General features: G+C 41.1%; 9 protein-coding genes across 9 annotated transcripts; 7 read left to right on the top strand and 2 right to left on the bottom strand.

Annotated features, from left to right (window-relative positions):
• Nucleotides 1–243: 243 nt before the first annotated feature.
• On the bottom strand, nucleotides 244–457 carry SS1G_07760 (hypothetical protein; the record flags this gene model as incomplete). The annotated part of the gene is made up of 2 exons (XM_001591085.1): nucleotides 244–379; nucleotides 444–457. 2 exons carry the CDS (start codon nucleotides 455–457, stop codon nucleotides 244–246), a joined length of 150 nt encoding a protein of 49 aa, XP_001591135.1.
• Nucleotides 458–796: 339 nt separating this feature from the next.
• On the top strand, nucleotides 797–1,264 carry SS1G_07759 (hypothetical protein; the record flags this gene model as incomplete). The annotated part of the gene is made up of 1 exon (XM_001591084.1): nucleotides 797–1,264. The coding sequence occupies one exon, from the start codon at nucleotides 797–799 to the stop codon at nucleotides 1,262–1,264; it is 468 nt and encodes a 155-aa protein (XP_001591134.1).
• Nucleotides 1,265–2,214: 950 nt separating this feature from the next.
• On the top strand, nucleotides 2,215–3,842 carry SS1G_07758 (hypothetical protein; the record flags this gene model as incomplete). Its single annotated transcript, XM_001591083.1, has 6 exons — nucleotides 2,215–2,415; nucleotides 2,472–2,526; nucleotides 2,581–2,631; nucleotides 2,689–2,774; nucleotides 2,834–3,579; nucleotides 3,662–3,842. The coding sequence occupies 6 exons, from the start codon at nucleotides 2,215–2,217 to the stop codon at nucleotides 3,840–3,842; spliced, it is 1,320 nt and encodes a 439-aa protein (XP_001591133.1).
• Nucleotides 3,843–6,326: 2,484 nt separating this feature from the next.
• On the top strand, nucleotides 6,327–6,539 carry SS1G_07757 (predicted protein; the record flags this gene model as incomplete). The annotated part of the gene is made up of 2 exons (XM_001591082.1): nucleotides 6,327–6,395; nucleotides 6,447–6,539. The coding sequence occupies 2 exons, from the start codon at nucleotides 6,327–6,329 to the stop codon at nucleotides 6,537–6,539; spliced, it is 162 nt and encodes a 53-aa protein (XP_001591132.1).
• Nucleotides 6,540–8,135: 1,596 nt separating this feature from the next.
• SS1G_07756 (hypothetical protein) lies at nucleotides 8,136–9,017 on the bottom strand (the record flags this gene model as incomplete). Its single annotated transcript, XM_001591081.1, has 2 exons — nucleotides 8,136–8,316; nucleotides 8,458–9,017. 2 exons carry the CDS (start codon nucleotides 9,015–9,017, stop codon nucleotides 8,136–8,138), a joined length of 741 nt encoding a protein of 246 aa, XP_001591131.1.
• Nucleotides 9,018–10,056: 1,039 nt separating this feature from the next.
• On the top strand, nucleotides 10,057–11,191 carry SS1G_07755 (hypothetical protein; the record flags this gene model as incomplete). The annotated part of the gene is made up of 4 exons (XM_001591080.1): nucleotides 10,057–10,089; nucleotides 10,155–10,207; nucleotides 10,263–11,042; nucleotides 11,089–11,191. The coding sequence occupies 4 exons, from the start codon at nucleotides 10,057–10,059 to the stop codon at nucleotides 11,189–11,191; spliced, it is 969 nt and encodes a 322-aa protein (XP_001591130.1).
• Nucleotides 11,192–11,836: 645 nt separating this feature from the next.
• Nucleotides 11,837–13,004, top strand: SS1G_07754 (hypothetical protein; the record flags this gene model as incomplete). Its single annotated transcript, XM_001591079.1, has 2 exons — nucleotides 11,837–12,119; nucleotides 12,199–13,004. 2 exons carry the CDS (start codon nucleotides 11,837–11,839, stop codon nucleotides 13,002–13,004), a joined length of 1,089 nt encoding a protein of 362 aa, XP_001591129.1.
• A 738-nt stretch (nucleotides 13,005–13,742) lies between these two features.
• SS1G_07753 (hypothetical protein) lies at nucleotides 13,743–15,938 on the top strand (the record flags this gene model as incomplete). Its single annotated transcript, XM_001591078.1, has 1 exon — nucleotides 13,743–15,938. One exon carries the CDS (start codon nucleotides 13,743–13,745, stop codon nucleotides 15,936–15,938), a length of 2,196 nt encoding a protein of 731 aa, XP_001591128.1.
• Nucleotides 15,939–21,122: 5,184 nt separating this feature from the next.
• On the top strand, nucleotides 21,123–21,551 carry SS1G_07752 (predicted protein; the record flags this gene model as incomplete). The annotated part of the gene is made up of 1 exon (XM_001591077.1): nucleotides 21,123–21,551. The coding sequence occupies one exon, from the start codon at nucleotides 21,123–21,125 to the stop codon at nucleotides 21,549–21,551; it is 429 nt and encodes a 142-aa protein (XP_001591127.1).
• Between the last annotated feature and the right edge of the window lie 487 nt (nucleotides 21,552–22,038).

The raw sequence follows: 22,038 nt of genomic DNA, 5'->3' as shown, positions 1-22,038 counted from the left end.
GCGGTCATCTTTGTTCGACGCATTAAGCAAGCTGCAAACTGTCAATATATGGACGGCATCAATTGCATTGACAGCGATACTCATGCAGCCAGGATCAATCCTTATCGACCACGCACACTTTCAATACAATACAGTAATGCTCGGATTGGTTTTGGCTAGCATGTCTAGTGTCCTTGCTGGTAGATACATGTGGAGTTGTGTATTTTTTGTCATGGCATTGGGATTCAAACAGATGGCTTTATACTATGCGCCTGCAATGTTCGCATATCTGCTAGGTGCCTGCATTTTTCCTGCTATTAATATCCCTAGATTTCTAGGCATCGCGATTGTAACGTTGGCATCGTTTGCGATCCTATTTCTGCCTCTGTTCTTGGGTGCTCTTTACGATAAAAATCGCGGTATCAGTGCTCGGCCAGAGCTCGATGGTTATGCTGCGCCATTACCGGTTCTTAGCCATCTCTCATATAAGCTGGATTATCGCGCATGGTACTTCCCTATCCTACAACAAGGTGCACAGGTCATATACCGAGTCTTCCCTTTTGCACGAGGTCTTTTTGAAGATAAGGTAGCCAATTTCTGGTGTGCATTGAACGTCGTTATCAAGCTTCGAAACTTTGATAAAGATCTTCTTCAGAAAGCTTCGCTACTTTTCACTTTGGCATCCATTACCCCTCCATGCCTTATTATATTCTTCAAGCCACGGAGAGACCTGTTGCCTTTAGCCTTAGCGACATCAGCTTGGGGATTCTTTCTCTTCAGTTTTCAGGTTCATGAGAAAAGCGTTTTGCTACCCCTAATGCCGATGACTGTGATACTTGCTGGTCGAGGTGGGCTTAGCAAAGGAACTCGATCATGGATAGCATTTGCGAACGTGCTTGGTGCCTTTACAATGTTTCCATTGTTGCAAAGAGAAGAGTTGCGAGTTCCTTACTTTGTGCTTGTTCTTTTGTGGCTATACCTCCTTGGACTTCCACCCTTCGCTTTTGAGGTATATGCACAATATAACGATGGCAATTGGATAGGATTCGGAACAACGCTAATCCACACGGTCTTCTATGAGGCAATGCTCGGTTGGCACTTGGGCGAAGTGTTCTACACGCCACCTCCAATGTATCCAGATCTTTGGGTAATCTTAAATGTTGGAGTTGGTGTCGCTGGATTTGGTATTTGTTATCTATGGTGTCTATGGTCTTTGGCGGTCGAAAGTGGTCTTCTGGAGTCACCAGGTTCAGAAAAGAAGGCGAAGACGAAAAAGGTTCAATGATCGATTTAAAAGTTTGCCATATACCTTCATACAAGAACATACTCTTGTCAATTGTATAAATATGTTATATACATCTGTTGGTCAAAATTCGGAGTCTTGTCACCTTCAAAGAGATTTCCACATGAGTTTCCACGCGGGTTTTCAAATCAGGCAATACGAAATGTAAGCAGGTAAGGGTTACCGGCAGGGATCTGTCCAGTCAAAGCGTAAGGCTTTAGATGTTCGTCAAATCTTGTACCTTTTATTGGTTCGGTTATGTGACAAGGATCGGTTATATGCCTGAATTCTGTTCAATCAACGTCCGTGGCCCCCATCTTCCATGCAGAATCCTACGGAGGTGGAGGCTGCATCCGATATTGAATCACTCAATCCTTCCCATATAGGCATGGCTCTTCTGAAGATATGAACTTACTTGCATGTGGATAAATTGCATCCATGCTATATTGCTACCAAGGCAGATCCGCTCATTGTCTTCCCATGGCAATACTTCCGACACGGCTGCTTCCAACCGACACGAACGGCTTTGCTGTGTACACACTGGTAGAAGGAAATGCTTGGTACAAAGCGATGGCTTCAACATGAGCGTGAATTTTTCCTACCTCTCCCAGAGGCATCAGCTGATACACTGCCGTACTTTATGCCAAGCCTACTCATTAGATACTACATGAAGAATTGCAAGAATTACCACATTGTTTTCTTACTCAGCCGCACATGTTGTTATTGCCTGTACATTCAGTACCAAGTATCTTTTTATGGGGGCTGGCTTTGCTGATTAGGTCTTCTTGATATGGACAACCACCCCCGCATGGGAGTAATATTTCCGCCTGATTTCTGCCCTAGCACACGTTTCTTACATTGTTCTTATTTGTTTTGTTTCCCAATATCATGACAACATTCGTTCTTTACATGTCACATTAATTGATTTCATTGACGACTCAACGGTCAATACGATGCTGTTGAGACGGTTCGGTCTATTAGGGCTCTCAATCCTTGCTTCGGTCCGGGCGGAAAGTTCTACCACGGAAACTACTACTGCTTCGGCGTCAAAATCAAGCTCCGCATCATCAGCATCCGATTCTGGTTCGGCCACAAGTTCATCCACAAGCTCATCGAGCTCTGCTGCTGCGACGCATGTCGTATCGGTCGGCGCAGTGAGTCGATGCCTCGATCGCAATTGCTCCACAATTTAAATGCTTATAGTTATTAGGATGGCCTCAATTACACTCCCAGATCATTGACCGCGAATGTTGGGGATATCATTGGTGGGGAATCAATCTAAAATATCGACTCGATGAATAACTAACTGATTGTTACAGAATTTCGCTTCTATCCTCTTAACCATTCAGTGGCAAGAGCAGAGTACAAACGTATTTTCTCCCGAAACCATCCTTTCGTAGGCAATTGCTGATTCTCCAACTTCGTAGAGGCATGCATACCTTACGAAGATACCGGCGCAGGGAAGGTCGGATTTTGGAGTGGTTTCGAACCTATTTCTATTGTCTCGAACAATGTTAGCCCAACATCTATTGCCTTACGAATTAATCACTGATGCTGACTGATTTTATCTAGCCACCGATATATAATTTACTCATTAATGATACAGAGCCCATATTTTTCTACTGCTCAGCTCCGGGGGCTTGTCAGAATGGCATGATCGGAGTCATTAATCCAAATGCTACGCAAACATTCGATGTTCAATTCGCGTACGCCGAGAACTCAACCATGGAGTTCTCTCCTAATGAATATTTCCCTTTAGAGACCTCAAAGCCAATTGCCGGAACTGACTCTCAAAAACCATTCCCACCTGGCGCAATCGCCGGTATCGTTATTGGCGCAGTCGCAGTAATAGCTTTAGCTGGAGCCTTATTTTACATGTGCGGCCGTCACAGAACCATGAAGAAAGTTCTCCACAATGGCTCGACCGGGCCTCAAACAAACGATGCTTTTGACAATAACCATAATTCTTACATGTCACAAGGTGGCAAGTCAGTTTCCGAAGTCAATTATCGCAGCATGTCGAAATTCTCATCTGGTCTCTCGGGTTTGGACACTGCGTCCGGACGCTTCTCGCCTCACTACGGCGCTTATATGGATCCCGATGCAAATAGTTTTAGAAGTCGAAGTCCACCGATGGATGAAGTGGGTATGCAGACGGTTAGAAATGGTCAATATCAGAGTGTGTCGGTCGGAAGTCCACTCGGGAGCCCGGGCTTCCCTAATCCCGCGTATAACCACGAGTCACATTCGTCCGCTCAACAATATGGTGGGTCTACATTGAGCGAGATGGATGATCGCAGTGCGCAAGATGCTTTGAGGTATGTTTTGACCATTTCTTTTAGCTTTTTTGAACTTTGTCATAAGATATGAAAAAACTCGCGGCTAATCAGTAAACCACAGAATGCAAGGAAAAGAAATGCAAAATCAAGGAAAAGGCCCGATAGAGCTACCCGTCCCAAGCAGAAGCCCGAGTATGATCGCGGGCGCACCTTCTCCCGAGAGAGAAAGACCCTTTTCATATACAGATAGCGAGAGTGGATATGCGGGAATGATGAGAAGCAATGTGGAGATAACACGATGATTGGATTCGATGGATATAATATATCGGAATGGAGTTTATTGGGTAGGAAATGAATGAATATTTTTTGATTCACTTCATAGGATTGGGGATACGGAGGAGGGAAAAACTTTGTGTGGTCCCTAGGTATTGATTGCTAGGTACTTACTTATTAATTGGTGAGATGGTTGATGTTTATTTATGATGCGATATTTAATTTTGATGTTGATACCACTATCATTAGCAACCTGGGAATTTAATGTCTGTTTTCAATTAAATTTACAGAATTTGAGAGAAAGGAAGGTAACATCGGAATGAATATCGATTATTAAATCCACTATCGATGTTTTAATTCCGAGAAGGTAGAGTATACCGATTATTTTTTCTTTCATCACCCCGTCGCTATTTCTCCTAAGTATCCCGCTTGAGAAATCCCTTCAATTCCAGTTCCAATTCCTCAATCCTCTCTCTTCTGCTACGTATGCTCAATGACATGGCCGCAAGTACAAGATACAGTTAATTACAACGAAATCCAAAGCAGCAAATTGATTGATTAAGACTTAAGATACAATACCTAGATACCTAAGTACCTAGGTAAATCTTTCTTTTTGTCATTATATCATACAAAAATACTAGGTAGATGTGTGTGTGTGGTTATACTACTATTCTTATTTTGTTTTTAATTACACAAAGATAGTTTTTAATAGGTTACTCTAGGTAGATAATGAGTGACAATCCGCTGGAAACGACTGTTATGTTGTGTTGTGGTATGGTGTGTTATTTACTGCATCTCGTATATGACATGTGACATGTAGCACAGCGTCTTGGGTGTGGAAATTGTGGTCTGAAATAGACTGGGAGTGATGGTGTGTATGTAGATAGGTAGATAGTAGGTATGAGTTGGACTAGATATGAGTTGGATATGATGTTGTTGGTATTTTTGATTAGATAATTAGTGGTTTGGACGGTGGACAGTGAAGATTGAACAAGTGGATAGGGCGTTGTTAATTGGGAATAGGGGTATTGGGTTATATTGGTTGAGTTGGTTGGTTGGTTGGTTTATCAGTTAGTTGTTGGTTGGTTGTTGTGCTGCGGAAATTGCATTTACATGGATCGGTAAGGTGAAGGGGGGATTGCCTATGTATGCACCCTTTCTTCTTTTCCAAGTGATAGTTTTGGTAATGATTCTTCTTATTTTCAATTGGGCCTTGGAGATTTCGATGTCTTCTGCATCAGTGGTTTTGTGTTTCTTTTCTGTGAAGATATAAGATCTTACATTGTTTCGAATGTTTTATTTAGGCGGAATATTTTTGGTCTATTTCTCTATACTAAAAACGTTAGTTGCGCCGTATAAGAGCCTGACCTACTCGCACGACCGGGTTTCCGTGTTGTTGATCGAGCGGAAAGGAAGAGGAGGAGGAGTTACGGTTAGGCCAGGTGTACTTTTCCTCGTTGACATATTTTAGCAAATACGTACACATATGACTGCCGGTGCAAAAATTTACCGGTTTAGTTGCTGCGAAATTCTGTACCGCGATATGTGGCATACGTGCTTCCATCTAACATTTTTGCCTACTGAATGATATGATAGTTTGTGTTGGGGAAGTTGATCGCTTATCAGTACCTTATAAAGTGTAGGGGACTTTGAAGTAGGTCTCGAGATGGGATTGCTAATGGTCTCCTCGTGTTTGCTTCTTTCACGGGCAGTCTAGATTCTAATATTGGGCTTTTGGTTCGCGCTGTCTTGAGCATTGCTAAATATGGGCTTTAACTAGGAAGTTTTGGGGAAATTCATGTGTTTATGACTGGAAAAGAGCTTTATTTCTAAATTCTTTTGGACCATGGACGCAGCATTATCTTCTTGCTAGTTATTTCAACATGGCTACCGATTTAATTTAATAAGATGCTAGTATGCTAATGGCGTAGACTGGCTCTTGACATCAAATCTGAATTGTGATGAGCGTTCTTGTGAGAATCTCGTATTCTTAGTTTTAAACTAGGTTTACATCGTAGTTTATCAAGTGTCAATGTTTAGCTTTAAATGCATTCCTAGGCTCTTGAGAAAACATCTCACCTTGCATTCAATTCAAAATTTCCTTCAATCCACAAGGGCCTCCGAATCTCCTGCCATTGGATGATCTAGAATAGTACTTTCTCTCCTTTTCAAAGCAGTGCTAATAAATCAATCTTTACGGTTTCCTGTTTCTGTTTGCTCGATCCGCAGCTACTCAACAACAACTCCAGAGTCTAGGAATCGGTGTCGGAATGACAAGCTTTGACCTCAACTTTGTTGAATATCCCGTTTTATTTTTTCAAGCACAGAGGTTAATTATGGTCAGTTCATACTATTTCACATTTCTGGGTTGGAAATAGTGCTTCGGAGTACACAGAATTTTTGGCTTGAGATCGCAGTACTGGAGCGCGATGGTGAGTGAGCACAACTAATGGGCCATTGGATGTTTCATCGTGCTTATCATTCCTCCTATCCCACCACCCACGGGTTTGGAAATGAGAGAATTTGGAACAACTAGAGACTGCGAACTCTGTGCTGGGGACGATTATTTGGAGCAAGGCGGGGTAAGTTTAATCCGGACTGTTGTGTTAATGAATAATATTCACCTCTTTGAGCAATGTGCAATTGTAGTCCTCCGGGTGAGTGCGCTAGTAGTGATCCTCAGTGTTGTTTCGATGGCGCTGGTATCAACTGCTAGATACGTTTAGAGGAATTGATTTTGTCGGACGTTGCAGGAACTTTTCTTGACTTTTCAGGGGATGGGTAGCGAGCTGTAATGAGTGCAGATAGTAGATATTAGAGTTTTCCGGTATATCCTGTCACAATATTCGAAAATTATTTGGACCAATGTCCGCTAATATCATAAAATGGATATAATATCTAAACACATTTGCCGCCAGAAACGATTTATGTTATTGAAGCCAGAAGATACTGGTCTAGTAAAATGTGTAAAATCGATGATAACCAATACTTGCCTACTGTCAGAGTGACAAGATGCCGCTATAAGTGGTAAAAATTACAGCCCCTTTCGAATAAATATGGAAGAATCAGCATCAGGACCGCCAGCTCTTGAAGATAATCCATCCCTGTATTCTTTTCGCTTCGTGATACTGGCTGCGGGATAAAGATGGAGTGTTGGTGAGTACGTCATTAGTACCTTTGAAGTCAAGCACGTCGGGATGACACTCAGTTTCTAGATGAGAGATCGTGTATGCAGCAAAACTTTGTGAAAACGGACGTAAAATTACAACGGAGGATTTTGGATAGTAAATCTCAGGTTATTTATTATTTACCATATAGGCCTTCAAAGCAGTGGGAAGACCGGATGAAATGTGTAATAACTATTCTCAGCCTCCTGAATGCCAAGACCTAGGTAATTTACCGAGGGGCGAATATTCTTCACTCTAAGAGTCAAGATCCAAATCATTTGCAGTACTTGAACGCGTATTCAAGCCTCCGATATTGATGTCAATCATGTATGCCTTTATACTACCACTGAATAAGCATATTTTCATAAGGCTTGAACCTTAGGAGCTTACCGCCCAACTCTAAAATGGTATAAAATCATCCATTCCATGTATTCTATTGAAGCGCATGAGCTTGAGCACATGAAGGTTTCCAGAACGCCATTGCACGAATGAGCAGAAAAGACAATCGACGAGATTGCTACGCGTGTATCTCTGTGTAAGCGATCTCCTTGAAACCAACACGAAATATACAGTGAAGCTTATGAGGCCCGAAATCTAAAACCGGAATATGAACGGAGTTTCATTCTGATTTACTAAATGACAGATGAGTGGCCCAGAAGAGCAACAAATATAACGCGTCACTCCAATGCGAGCTGGTTGGTAAAAACCTATTGCAGGCATGTTAATGTCTGAAAAAAGATGAGAGTAGGAGTAGAATGATCCGGTACATGTTCAACATTGCTTAGGCGCGAAAGACATATGCTTACGAGGCGGCCTTTTTCATTTCTTCGAAGTATAGAGAACTAGATTTACAGTTGGATGCACACACTATCATACACAACTTTGGACATGAATGGGCCTAATAACCAGGTCAGGATTTCCAATTGTCCGGAATGGACCCGAAACGTTTTAAAATTTTTAAAAGGCCGAGTTTTTGGGTATAGCTTGATATCCCAAATGTACCTAATACTTTAAGTGAATTGGATGTTCGATATTGGCCGATACCTCGAGTAACGAGCAGCCCTCAATGATGAACTACACTCCGGACTCTTGAAAATCCTAAACTCTGTATGCCTCTTGAAGGGCTTTGAATTGCTAAACTGCTCGAAAACATCCTCAGATAATATTTGCATATCCCTCAGTCTGGGGAAGGTCTCTACTTGTCTCCCAAACTTTAAGAGGATCACTTTCCATCCTACCAGTCTCCGGGTTCTCAATATCCCAACAGATAAGTCTAGCATGAGTACGAAGGAAATCCTGGTTTTGATTTTGATATTTTTCGGCCAAGACCCGGTACCTACTCACGAAAACATCAGTATCAATATAAGCTCCCTTAAGCCATCTCTCCCCAGCTGATGTATCAAATTCTTTCCTGCCATGAAGTACTCTTCTGTTATTAAAAATGACGCATTCCCCCTCTTGTAACCTGTATTCATACATGTTTTCAGGTGCCTCTACTCGAGATGCAAATTGCCTTAAAGCTTCAGCCACCGGTACCGAATTCTCTGGGACATCAAATGTGGCTTGAAATGGGGGCGAATAATTAATATGCCTAATAGCAGCGACTTTACTGAATTTTGTAGCTTTTGGCTTTGGTGGTTTGGATGATATCACTCGATGTTTGTAAAAATAATGTTCGCCAGCGTTGCGGTAATGGTAGGGGACCTTTTGTCTGCACAACTCGTCGAAATTATGCTCATCAAGCTGCGCAGCAGCGTGAAAAGCATCGGAAAATATAGACGAACCACCCGAACAGGTGTTTCGTAAACAATGAAGGAACTGAAACCCGGGAGGGTTAGTCATATACAGCAAATCCATGTGTAACCCCAGATATTGAGATGTATAGGCTACATTCTTAGCCTCAGAAACAGACTTAACATCCCAGGTAACTCCATATAGCGTGTCCCTAAGATTACCAACACGTTTCGCGATATCAACAACTGATGTTTCTGACTCTGGCACGTCTCTAAGAATGAGCAGCCCATAATCCCGAAGCATGATCAAAGCTCTAAACAAACCTTCTTCGGTGTTTATGTAATCATCAAAGGTTACATATTGCAGATTCTTAGCAATCCTTTCTGCATTCCACCTGATAGGTCTGATTGTGTTACGACGGTCGTTGTGATAGGCTTTGGGTGAAAAATTCGTTTCGAAGAACTTTTCGGAAAACGACGAAACATGGTCTGATCCGTAGCCGGGAATATCGTTGTTCCATGAAATTATTAAATTTCCATTTCCATCAGTTAGAATAGAAGTGGCCCTGATCCCAGAAGGAATGTCGGAAGTTTGAAAGTTCTTCTGTTTTGTGGAAGGATCAACGCATCTATGGCAGCCACAAGCATCGCGGAGGAATAAAGGGGGATAAGCTACGCCGTTGACTTTTATGACCTGAGAACTATCATTGATCTCAAAGTCGAGAGGGGGTTTTGCGTTCTGATTTCAGGTTAACGGAAGTCTTACATAAAAAAAACCCTTATAATACCTGTGAGCCGGATGTCTGCTTGGATGAGGGAGGTGTGTCATGAAGACTTGGTTGATTTGTGTCGCTACTCTCAGTTGCAAACAATCTTCGATGGATATGAGAGACTCGCAGGGCTGCCAAAAGAGGGCGTGATGTCACAGCTCGACGACCACATTTCAGGCCAAGACGCAAGGCACTCATCTTTCTAATTCTTGATTCTTGTCTATGAAAGCGAGACTTGAAGATATATTGACTTGAAATGGAGAAGGATTGAATGTTAGTATATGGGCCTACTCCCTGCCAAACAGTACTAAGACTGTCAAGATAGAGCCACCTTACATTTTCCCACGAGCCGAGATGAGAGTGTCATTGATATCACGTGACTATATTTTCCAACCAGAAGCTTTGAGGGGCTGAATTACGTAACATTTTTATGCTGGAAACTATCCTTCTTTAGACATAGCGTACTCTTCTCATTGCTTTTCTATCATACATACCTCCTTAAAAATTTAGAGCATACGGGATTGATATCAATATCCAATCTCAAGCTTCAATACCATTCTGAACGTCAGATGTATGTCTGGAAGCGCTGAGCATCTGAAGGATGAGGTAAGGCTAAAGGTTTTATAAACGTACCACTGTCCCACAAAATCGAGAAACTGATGCATATCTAGGGCTCCAAAACCCAATCAATGATAGCTGGTGCAACAGCTGGATTGATTGCCAGGTAAATACATAATTGGTCAACTTTAAATCTCGTTATACTCATACTTTTCACGCAGATTCGTAATCGCTCCCTTGGACGTTGTTAAGATTCGCCTGCAATTGCAATCACATTCCGCATCAGACCCTCTGTCTCATCGGGATCTGCGAGGATCACTAATATACAAAGGCACACTTCCTACCATCAAACGTATTTTCCGAGAGGAGGGACTGTCGGCATTATGGAAGGGAAATGTTCCAGCGGAGTTGATGTATGTTTCATACAGTGCGATTCAATTCACGACGTATAGATCTGTTACGCTGGCCCTGCAAGATACTGTCGGGGAACATAGAATGCCAGCTGCTGCTGAAAGTTTCATTGCCGGAGCATCCGCAGGAGCTGTCGCTACGACCGCCACTTATCCTCTTGATTTACTTCGGACACGATTCGCCGCGCAAGGAGTAGAGAGGATATATACTTCTCTCCGAGCCTCTATCCGTGACATTGCCGTTAATGAAGGACCGAGGGGGTTTTTCCAAGGACTTGGGGCTGGAGTTGGACAAATTATACCATACATGGGGATTTTCTTTGCCACTTACGAGACTTTACGTGTCCCGTTAGGTACTCTACACATGCCTTTTGGATCTGGAGATGCAACTGCTGGAGTTCTTGCTTCGGTTATTGCAAAAACAGGCATATTTCCATTTGATTTGATCAGGAAGAGGTTGCAAGTACAAGGGCCAACAAGAGAAAGATACGTTCATAAGAACATTCCAGTTTACAATGGTGTTTTTCGGACCATGCGACACATAATACAAAACGAAGGTTACCGAGGGCTTTATCGAGGATTGACAGTCAGGTATGCAGAAGATCAGCTTGGGATTTTCTGGTGCTAACAGCAATAGTCTCTTCAAAGCGGCCCCAGCTAGTGCCGTTACTATGTGGACATATGAACGAGTTCTCCGACTTTTACTGAAATGGGAGAAAGCCCAGGAGAGCCCAACATGATGGAAGAATCCTCCAAGGTAAGATGTTACATGAGGTTAGTAAAATTTATAGAGTTGAATCCAACACTGTATACTATTGCGGTGATTTTGCGCGTCTTCATTCAACATAGATTAATAGACATATAAGATAATAAAGATAGATGTAAAATAAGAAGCATCAAAAAATACCAATGATGCCAACTCACATATTAATGTCTAAAATGAATCTTCATTGAAATTCCTAAAATGGTTAGAGGGATAAGATATGCAGGTAGGAATGCAGGAATGCAGAAAATAGATGAAACAATACCAATGCAATGGATGTTGAACCACAATGCACGTGCCAGATTGATATCTCTCGGGCGGAAGGAGATCGATTCTCTGTTTAACCTCGTCGCATCACAATTCAATATGACTGCTAATACCAATACTGCAGGAGATCTCCACAGGACTTCTAGAGGTATATCTTAAGTAAATCGCAGTTCCTGGCTTTATTCAGTTCATCAATGATTTGATTTCGTTTTTTCTTATCATCAAAAGTTTTAAGTACCAGCATTCTTCACTATTGTACCCTTCGCTGGTCAAAGCTCCCTCCTGGTCTCAATAACCCCTTCAACTGAATTCATTTGCATGTGATAGCGGACTTCAACTACACAATCTTCTCAGCATGTCGACAAGTGTAACAACTTCGAAAGTAGAACAATTACTAGCTCCACTCCTGGCATCTTTACCTGCAGCTTCTGTATCTCCCCAACCTCCCACGGCACTACTTCCTTTACTATCGCCAATTTTACGTCAGAGAGTCCAAATTTTATCTTCAACTTCAGATGAACCGTGGCTCCCACTGCTCTGCTACGATGCTTCCAATATCTCGAAGTTAGAACAAGCTATAAGAAATGATCGATTAGAAGCACATCCTGTTTCTGGAGAGGTGGAGATTGATTGGGAGAGTGAGGTAGAAATCCAATATAAGCGAATTGATGAAGAGACTTTGCAAGCACTCGTTATACTTAGAGATCTTTCTTTGAGTGTGCGGCTTGTATGGTGCGTCGGTGATGAGCTTGGTGGTGGTGATGGTTGGAGGATCGGAGAAGTGGGAGCATATGATCGGGGAAAATCAAGAAGGATGGGGAAAGAAAAGCATTGCTTCCGCAGAAACCGCTTTTCTATCTGGAACTCCGCAAGTATCTACACGGGCAGGTGGCACTCTTTCCAATGTCTCAAATGGTTCCAAATATCTCGAAGTAGAGGATGACGATGATGATGATGATTACTGGGCTCAGTATGACAATACGCCCTCTCGTACGCCCGCACCGAAACACTCTCCGGCGCCTCAATCAATGCAAAGCGGTTCGAAGAGTGCTGATGACGAAGACTCATATTATGCGCAATATGCCGATGTACAACCTGCCATGGATAGCCATGATCCAGATGAGGCAGCACAGAATGGAACCGTCGAAACGTCGCTCGGTCAAGATGATCAAATCACTTCTACCTTGAAACAAAATCTACAAAACCACATGCCATCTCATGAGGTAAAGCCATGGGATTCAGAGTCTAGCAGCGCAATAATGAATGGTGGTGAATACGTTGAAGTCGTGCAACCAAGACCAGGAAGTAGAACTAGCTCAAGTGGAAGTGAGACTGTTGCGAAACTCGAGAAAAGGGCAGAGGCACGAGAACAAAATGAAGTTGGTATCAAACAACATATTTCAACAAGTGTAAAGAGCTTGTACAGACTGGCGAAAGTAGCTGGGATCGAAAGGGCAGAATTTGATAGGTTGATTCGGACAGAGTTGGATTGTCTGAGTTTGATGGATGAAGACGATGAATGAAAAATAGTCACATTAAGCTGTGAAGACAATGGACATATCATCGTAGGCATATGGGACGGAGTTTTGGTATTTTCGCCGCATAGCGTGAAACTTTGGGATAACATAACAGTGAGGTTAAGGTTGGTCGGTCACACTGAGGAAATCTATAAAGCTATGAATTACGAAATTGACAAAAAATTGTAAGTTGCAAACATCATGGTTAGTCATAGTTCATACCTATCATACAAGTATCGCTTCAAACAAAACAATTCAGTAGTCCTCTCTCTAGTGATATAAAAGTGTCATGGCAATTGTTAAAATAAGACATTTTATGGCTTTGTAAAGACACCGTACTTTCGGTACCGATGATACCTGCCGATATCAACTGATTTGAATGCCTAGGGAAGACTTACCTTAAATTACCTACTGAAGCACAGACCAAGGGCGACTTTATGGATTCTGGTCCATGATTTAATTAATATAAATAAACAAATAATAAATAATAAACTCTCCTTTAACTTTTTATATCTCCGTATTGCAACCAACAAACAACCAGCCAGATCCTAGTCTATTTTTGGAATCAACCTCGAGTCTGAAGTGAATTTTTGGTAAAAAGATTTTAAACAAATGTAATTAATTATCGAGAATTTGAGAAAACGGGGGTTATCAAAAGCCTATTACTCCGTACGCCCTGACCAGACTCCCCAGATTTCCCAGCTTCATTGATCCCTCAAAAGTACAAGCACACGACTATACACAATGGATCAAGCAGACATACCCTCGTTGCTCTCGAGGCTCAACAGTGATGAAGATGCTACGCGCAAGATGGCTGTCTTCAAGCTACAATCGTCTATTAATGATCCTTCATTCGCAGATGTGTTTATTTCCTCGGGAGGCCTCAGTATCCTACGTCAATTGATCATGACAACCAATGCAAATACCCTCGCATACTCCTTACAGAGTCTAAGTCGTTTACTGGAAGTCGATATGGGTTGGGAAATATTTGAGTCACAAGGTGCAGGAGAATTGGTCGAACGCGTGGTCGAATTAATCGTTACACATCCACTGGTCAATATTCTACGAGGAGCTATGTCGATATTGGTCGCTATTGTGAGCCATCCACAATCTTCAGGAGGACGTATAAAAATACCAGGCGCATTTGGATTTCGAGCCTTGAAACCTGCCGTTGCGGTTTATCCTCAATTCTTCGAAATGGTCGTCTCACAACTCAATTCGGCGGATCATTTACTATGTGCGAATGCGCTGATGCTTTTGAATGCATTAATGCGGGATGCGATCACAAATGACAATGGACAGGGAAAGGATAATGTTAGCAAAAGTAGTGGGACTGGGGAGGAGTGGCCGAAATTCATCAAACGATTACAAGATTTAGGGGTTATTAAATCTGCATATACTTTGATGCAAAGCTCGGCATTGCAAGACTTGTCGCATGCGCTGTTGGAATTTCAAAGTTTAACCAAGGTTTTATTAGGAAAATGGAGGGAGGTGAAGGTGGATTTGGAAAGACCAGAACATCGACGAGCTTTGAAGGGAATACATCTGGCCAGTGCTCCTGAGAAGAAAGATGGTACGAATGGAACTGTAGCAAAAGGAGAGGTATCAGAAAATGGAGAAAAGAAAGGAAGTCGGAAACATAATCCTGAAAAATGGAGGAGATTAGGCTTCGAGACCGAAAGTCCCGCTTGGGAGTTTGAATCAACCGGATTTCTTGGTATGATGGATTTGACGGATTATGTTAGGAAGAATGAAGACGCGTTTCAAAAGCTTCTACTGGAGCAATCTTCCAAGCCTCTACGCGAAAGGTGCCCCATTGCAAGAGCTAGTCTAATGGTTACATCTATTCTGTATGATCATTTCGATGTTGACAAATCAGATGCGGAAGATGCAAAAACTTATCTGGTGTTGGATGGTGTTAAGAATTATGACAAGATATTCCGGCCTTTATTACTGCAATGGTCGAGACTACACTCATCGAGTTTGCAAGCTTTCTTTAGGTTATGGAAAGCCACAGGAGCCGAGCAAGATGATTTCATAAAAGTTGCTGAACTCGTACGAATATTGGTTGAGCAAGTGGTTGGGCAAGCTTCGAGGACAAAAGATGTTCTAGAGGTAGAGGAAGAATTAGCGGAATTCGAATATTCAAAACTACGAAATCTACAGATGGAGTTATTGGAATTGACGTTTGAAGATGAATGGGGTCAACATTTACACCAAGTGAGAGATGAACTCAAACATGAAGCTCTTTTATTTGTCAAGGAACAGAGAATACGATGTTTACTTCAAGGGGCATGGTTTCCAAGAATAATCCAACCAAAAATCGTCAGCGAAGAAGGATCAACCTCTACAAAAAGTTTAGGAAGAAGAATACCAACTACAAGTTGGCGCTTCGTCAAACTTTCGCATAACCGTCGTTTTCTACACTATTTTGATTTCGATCACCAGATGAGCAAAGAACCGACACTCGATCAATTACTTGAAAAAATCGATTTAAGCACGATTAGTTCAGTGGTTTCCAATGTTTCCGCTTCTCATGATGATGGCTCGAGTATCTCCAGTTCATCAACCCTCAAAGATACCAATCCATCATCTAAACCAAATACCACGACCAAAATCACAATTAATAGTTACGTTGGCGGCGAAAATAAACCACAACCAGATGGTACTGATCCAGCCGAGAAAGCTATCCTTACTTTAATGCCTCCTACACATAGTCTTGCATCTGAATGGTTGGATGGATTACTCATGTTGTTGAATCAAGCGCCCATCACGTCGGAAACTAATAAACTCGTAGGACTGGTTAGTGAATATGGATTGAAGATTCGTTTGTTGAATGTTAGGTTGGATGATGCTAATGGGTATGGAGGACCGCAGCCGGGAGCGGGTAAGGTACCTAGTAGAGATGGTTTGGATGAGGATTATTATTATGAAGTGTGAGTTTGTGATGAGGGGGCGTCTGGAGGGGGAGGGGGAGGAGGGAGGAAATGAGTTATGTGAAGTTGTACTTGTAATTATATGGATATGAAAAAGGGCGAAGAGAAGTGGAAACTAGGATATCGGAGGAGCAGCGATAAAAGGTGTGGATGATAGCGTTTTTCTTTTCTTTTTTCTCCTCTTTTTTTTTTAAGGGACCAAACATCCCGATACAGTACTTTTCTTTGTAATGATACCCTGGGGTTGGTTTGTTGGTTTTTATTGGTTTTAAGGAATACTTTGGTAGTATGGATGGATGGATGGGTGAATGAAGATGGAGGAAAGGATAAATAATTACTACCTATCCAGTTAGTTAGCTAAAATTTAAGTATTATAGGACTTTATTTTTGTATATTTATATGTATTAGGTATGTATATATATATGTGTGTGTTGGTAAGTAGAAATAAAAATGAAAATGAAAATGAAAATAAAAATTTGAATTTGGATTTGGATTTGGATTTGATTTGGATTTACAATCTTATATCCACCTACTCCACTTGCCCAGTAAAACAAAGCATCATACACAGCATCATACGCAATGCAGACAGAGTAAGACCTACATATACCAATACCAATACCACTCTGCAGATACAAGATACGATATTCACTCCGCTCCGGTATAAGTTAGTTTCTATAAATATCTTGCATATATATATATATATATACCCAGCGCAGACATCGACATCGACATCGGCCAGAGGTTGATCGATGTCTTACCAAGTAAGATATAATGCTAATGTATTTGAGTATATGTAAATAATACCTTATGAAGGTTTAAATAGAAGGGGACTTCTGTTTGTTGTATGTTGGGTTTTTTTTGCTTAGAGGTTGGTTGGTTGGTGTCTTGGGGGGTGTGATAGTTGGGTAGGGTAGGGTAGGGAGGGGAGGGTAAGGTTAGATTAGGTTATTTGGGTGTATGTAAGTAATATTCTGTAAAAGTTTAAATAGAAGGAAGGGAATTTTGTTTGTTGCATATCGATTTTCTTGCCCAGAGGTTGGTCGGTGTCTTAGTATATGTGATGGTAGGGTAAGATAGGGAGCTCGAGAGACGGTAAGGTTACTCCGATGTATCTTAATACCCTGGGAAAGTCTAAATAGAACGGGACCATTAGGAGTCAGGACTTTTGTTGTATATCGAGTTTCTTGTTTAGAGGTTGCTTGGTGTCTTAGTATATGTGATGGTAGGGTAAGATAGGGTAAGGTTACTCTGATGTAGACTTTTGTTGCATATCGATTTTCTTGTCCAGAGGTTGATGTCTTAGCAAAATGTGAGGATGTTACCTAAGGTAAGGTTACTTTGATGTAGTGTAGACTTTTGTTGCATATCTATTTTCTTGCCCAGGAGATATATATAGAAAGATAATATTATTCCGAATGAGATGTTACGATACAATACTACCTACCTACCTAATAGAAGATACGAAGATATACCAGTGTACTCCCCTCTGAAAGTCTAAACAGAAGGGAGCTTTTGTTTGTTGCATATCGATTTTCCTGCCCAGAGGTTGATCGATGTCTCACCAAGTACCAAGTAGTATCACAATACCAAAACACTCGAGTAATGTACTCCCCTCTAAAAGTCTAAATAGAAGGAATCTTTCATTTGTTGCATATCTTTATTTCTGCCCAGAGATCATGATCAATGTAAGAGTCAGTTTTAGTATCATAGTGAGAAAAGATACCGAGATACCGAGATATTCCGATGTGGTGTTTTGATATCAGTTTTTTATAGAAATAGAAATGGAATTTGTTGCATGTCTTTGTTTCCGCCGAGAGTCTGTTAAGATATTCCGGTGTGGTGTTTTGATGTTAGTTTTTTACGAGTATAGAAATAGAAGTGGAATTTGTTGCATGTCTTTGTTTCTGCCGAGAGGTGATTGTGTGGTGTTAAGATATTCCGGTATGATGTTTTGATATTAGCTTTATACGACGGAATTTGTTGCACATCTCTATTTCTGCCCAGAGACCAATGTGCAGTACCAAGTAAGATATTCCGGTGGTGTTTTGATATCCGTTCTCTACATAAACAGAATTTGTTGCACATCATTATCTCTGCCCAGATATCAATACGCGATACCAAACTACTTCAGTATAATAGTCTATGTATAAATGGAATTTGTTGCGTATCTTTATTCTTGCCTAGAGACCAATGTACAGTACCAAGTAAGATATTCCGGTATAACAAGTCTGCGTACAAACAGAATTTGTTGCACATATCTATCTCCGCCCAGAGATCAACATCAACATATAACACCAAGATAAGATATTCCGGTACCCTTACAGTAAATAATCTATGTATGTGTATAAACAGAATTTGTTGCACATCTTCATCTCCGCCCAGAAACCAATAATACAATATCAAATTACTTTAGTATAAAAGTCTACAAATAAACCGATTTGTTGCACATCGAATTCCCTGCCTAGAAAATCGCGTGCATTAGTCTGATATACTCCGTACATACAAGACTTTCTATTGCACATCCATATCTCCATTCGAGATCAATGCAACCTACGGGACATAATACCAAGATCTGACGTGGTATTAATGGATACCAGGAATACCAAAGAAGAGTTTACTAGAGTTTTGTTGCATATCGAGTTTCTTGCCTAGAAAGTTTACTGTGTTAGTTTGTGAGTTATATACTAGGTATTCATTCCTTTTTGTCTAGAGGTGGATGTAAGTGATGTAGTATTTGAGTAGTAAGTACCAAGATTTGATGTGGTATTAATGGATACCAAGAGGAAGACTTACAAAAGAGGAATTTACTGGAGTTTTGTTGCATATCGAGTTTCTTGCCTAGAAAGCAAGATGCATTAGTTTGTCTGTATGCGGTATATCAAGACTTTCTGTAGCACATGTTCCTTTTTGCCCAGGGACCCGATGTGATAGTAATACCAAGATTCGACGTGGTATTGGTGAATACCAAGAGGACTCAAGAAGAATAAAGTTGCACATCTATTTTCCCGCCTAGAAAGTTAGATGCACTGGTTTCTACATCAAAGACTTCCGTAGCACAGATTATTCCCTTTTGCCCAGAGACCCAGCATGATACCAAGATCTGACGCGGTATTGGTGAATACCAAGAGTATTCCAGAGAATAAAGTTGCACATCTATATTCCTAGGAATATAGACCCATTAGTTTCTACGTCAAAGACATTCGTTGCACATCTTACTCTCTGCCCAGAAACCAAGTCCTCCCTCCATATCAAATCAAGAGACAAAAACGATCATTTGTTGCGTATCTAAATTCCTGCCCAGAAACCCCCATGTAGAATTCTAGTGCAATAACTTAAAATAACTTAAAATAATCTAAAATTCAAGACTTTTGTTGCACATCTTCTTCTTTGCCTAGAGATCTAAAGTGATACCAAGAGCACCAAAGAGCTTTCTGTTGCACATCTGTATTTCTGCCCAGAGAAAGTTTTGTGGAACTCTGGTGTAATTTATTTTAAATTTCTAGGAGTTTTTGTAGGATCTTAGGGTTTGTTGCATATCTTTCTTGCTGCCCAGGGAATCTACTGCACTAGTTTCTATAAAAAGGACTTTTGCTTTTGATTTTTTTTCTATATTTTGCTTTTTGCCTAGAGACTTCGGTGTATTCGTGGTAAGTTATCTTGTGTTGGTGTGGTGTTGTACTCTGTACTTCGTACTGTAGATTATTCCGAGTTTGATCGTCAGATCCACTGCTTGGCTTTTCTTATATTTAGGGTACCAAGGACTTTGGTGTTGGATTGATCCCTTTGCCCAGAGAGATCGGTGTGTTGTTTGTTGTTTGATGTCTTGGTGTTATAGAAAATGTCAAATTGGACGAGTTTCTTGGCTTTTTAAGGTGACGGTGTACCCGGTGTGGCATTGAGGAAGTGAAGTTTCTCCAAGATTAGAATTTCTATGAGGATTTGAGGTTGATAGATAGTACCAATGAATTTATCTACAAAGTTGTGTTTATTACGCTGCTTACTATCCTATCCTATCAAATAAAAATCCAATCTATCAAAGAATCGAATTCTCAAAATTCGATAAAAACCAGCATACCATTCATTCACTCATTCATTCATTTCCTTCCTAACAAAAATCACCAATTGATAGCAAATGCCAAGACCAAACAAGCCCTTGGCAAATAAAACCCATCAAACAACCAAAAATCACAAAGATAACCAACACGGAACAAAAATGCCAAAAGAGAAATACGAAATACAACTAAAAAGCTGGGCGTAAAGAACGACATGCAACAAAGACTACGAAAAAGAGGTCAAATCACGAGAATTTGAGAATTTGATGTACATGCAGTGGACGGAAATATTAACGGAAAAATTAAAGATGTTTCAAGCCTTTTGGGTCAATGTAACGTTAAGGTTATTATGATGGTGGAAAAGTTTAAATTCCCCTTCCTTTCCTTTCCTTCCGATTGCCGAGGTGCCGCGTCTAAACTTTATATTTATGTGGAATGACCCTGGATGGTTTTGTTTTATTTTTGTTTTTTGTTTTTTTTTTTTGGAGGGAAATTTTGTTACATACTTGGCGTACCTACCTATGCATGCATGTATGGTCAATCTATTGATGTGGTTATCTTGGCATTTCTTGTTGTTATTGGCATGACTTGGACGGAGTATTTCGGTTATTGGAGTCTTGGTTACCGGATTTGATGAAATGAATGAGATGGGGATTGTTAAGGTTAGGTAATGGGAGTGATTCTTGCGAGTGATTCTTGCGAGTCCATGAAAGATATTATTGAAAGGAGGTTGGTTAACTTTAGATGAGTTACCGAAATTAATCCTTTTGAGTATGTATGTACTCTGAGTACATGGAATTGAATACATACTCTGTATTTTCCTGCAAAGCGGGGAATTGATTGGTCGATCTTGCTCTTTGGGCGTGGTTCTGCGCAAATATGGGGAATCTTCGCATGTGCGTACATACGTATGTACTTGCTTTCCCGAGCTTTAGTCTAATTTTCGATTAGTTCGAGACGTCTATCTATCTATGCTCAAAATTTTATATCTTCATTTGCAATTTTTATTACTTTTCCACAATCAGTGGCATAGATATTGAAGCTCATATCTAACACAACAATATACCACCACCTGTTCATTACCAGCAACACAACACAACACAACCCAAACCTCTAACGACCACCAAAAATCCAAAATGGTCTCACCAATCCCCACCCTCCTAACCACCCAATTCCTCCTCTCCCACCTCCTCCAATCCTCCCGTCTCCCCAAACGCTTCCTCCACAAAACCTCCAACGTATCTCCCCGTCAAGATCTCACCCAATTCCCCACCAAAGATCTCTCCCAATCCACCATCAACATGTTATTACGCTGGGACGCCGCACAACAAAATGCTATGGATAATTTTCCCATTTTTGTTGCTGCGGTTCTATTTGCTAGTTTTAAGGGGGTATCTGAGGATACGGTTGCTAGTGTAGGGTGGTGTTATGTTGCGGCTAGGTTGGCGTATTGGGTTAGTTATGTGGTGGTTGAGAGGGTGAAGTGGAGTTTTGTTAGGAGTGCTTTTTGGTGGGTGGGGAATGGGGTTTGTTTTTGGTTGTTGAGGGAGGGGGGGAGAGTTTGAGTTGCGGTTTGAAAGGGGTGTTTGGGGGAAGGGTGATGAGGATGGGAAAGGTGGGATTTGTGGAGGGATAGATCTTAGAGAGTGAGCGGTATGAATAGATATAGATATAGAAATAGAGCTCTAGAGCTCTGTATTGATATAAAAAGTACATATATACAAATCCTTTCCAGATATCCAAACAGCCCAAGGCTCAAGTTACAAGTTTAGTTTTGACTTTCGAGGTTCTATCTCTCATCTCTCATCTCTCATTTTAAATATCCCATATACTAAATCTACAATCTTACTACCTACCTATCTATACCTACACTACATCCCCCCTCCTCCCATCACAATTAACACACCACACCTCAAAGTGTTACGAGGTTTGCCGTCTAGATCACGTGGAAGTGCTCTAGGCTCTCGAGGTGGTTTATAACTAGGCGTCAAGCAGGGACTTAAGTAATGACAAATAATGATATGCAATTCGTAACTAATAGTAGAGTATACT

Source organism: Sclerotinia sclerotiorum, genomic scaffold (genome assembly GCF_000146945.2).
Source record: "Sclerotinia sclerotiorum 1980 UF-70 scaffold_10 genomic scaffold, whole genome shotgun sequence".
Classification (NCBI taxonomy): Eukaryota; Fungi; Ascomycota; class Leotiomycetes; order Helotiales; family Sclerotiniaceae; genus Sclerotinia; species Sclerotinia sclerotiorum.
Note: the sequence above shows the minus strand (reverse complement) of the source record. Positions and strands in the feature narration are given on the sequence as shown.